The 238-nt window shown below is 69.7% G+C and overlaps 1 protein-coding gene across 6 annotated transcripts in view; it reads right to left on the reverse strand.

Annotated features, from left to right (window-relative positions):
- The window catches only part of KCNC2 (potassium channel, voltage gated Shaw related subfamily C, member 2), a 217,962-nt gene extending 217,730 nt beyond the window's left edge, over positions 1-232 (reverse strand). For all 6 annotated transcript variants that reach the window (XM_005884130.2, XM_005884129.2, XM_005884128.2 and 3 more), the window contains exon 1: positions 118-232. In XM_005884130.2, coding sequence (XP_005884192.1) covers positions 118-231 — 114 coding nt within the window. In that variant the 5' untranslated portion in view covers position 232. The remainder of the gene's footprint in view (positions 1-117) is intronic.
- Between the last annotated feature and the right edge of the window lie 6 nt (positions 233-238).

Consider the following 238-nt stretch of genomic DNA (forward strand, 5'->3'; position numbering starts at 1 on the left):
CAGATGGGCCTCTGATTCTCCCCTCCCCCACGCCCATCCCAGGGTCCTGGGTGCAAAGGAACAGCAAGTGGGGGAAGGCGCTGGGAGGAGCAGGGAAGGGGGCAGCTCTGGCCTTACCCTGGCGGCTCTGGAGGAGTAGGGGTCTTCGAAGAGCGCCCACATGCGGGGCTGCAGCCTCCTCCAGCGGCCAGACTTGCCGTCGGGGCCCCCCAGGCCCGCGGCCTCCTCCATGCCCAGC

Source organism: Myotis brandtii, unplaced genomic scaffold, assembly GCF_000412655.1.
Source record: "Myotis brandtii unplaced genomic scaffold, ASM41265v1 scaffold82, whole genome shotgun sequence".
Taxonomy (NCBI): Eukaryota; Metazoa; Chordata; class Mammalia; order Chiroptera; family Vespertilionidae; genus Myotis; species Myotis brandtii.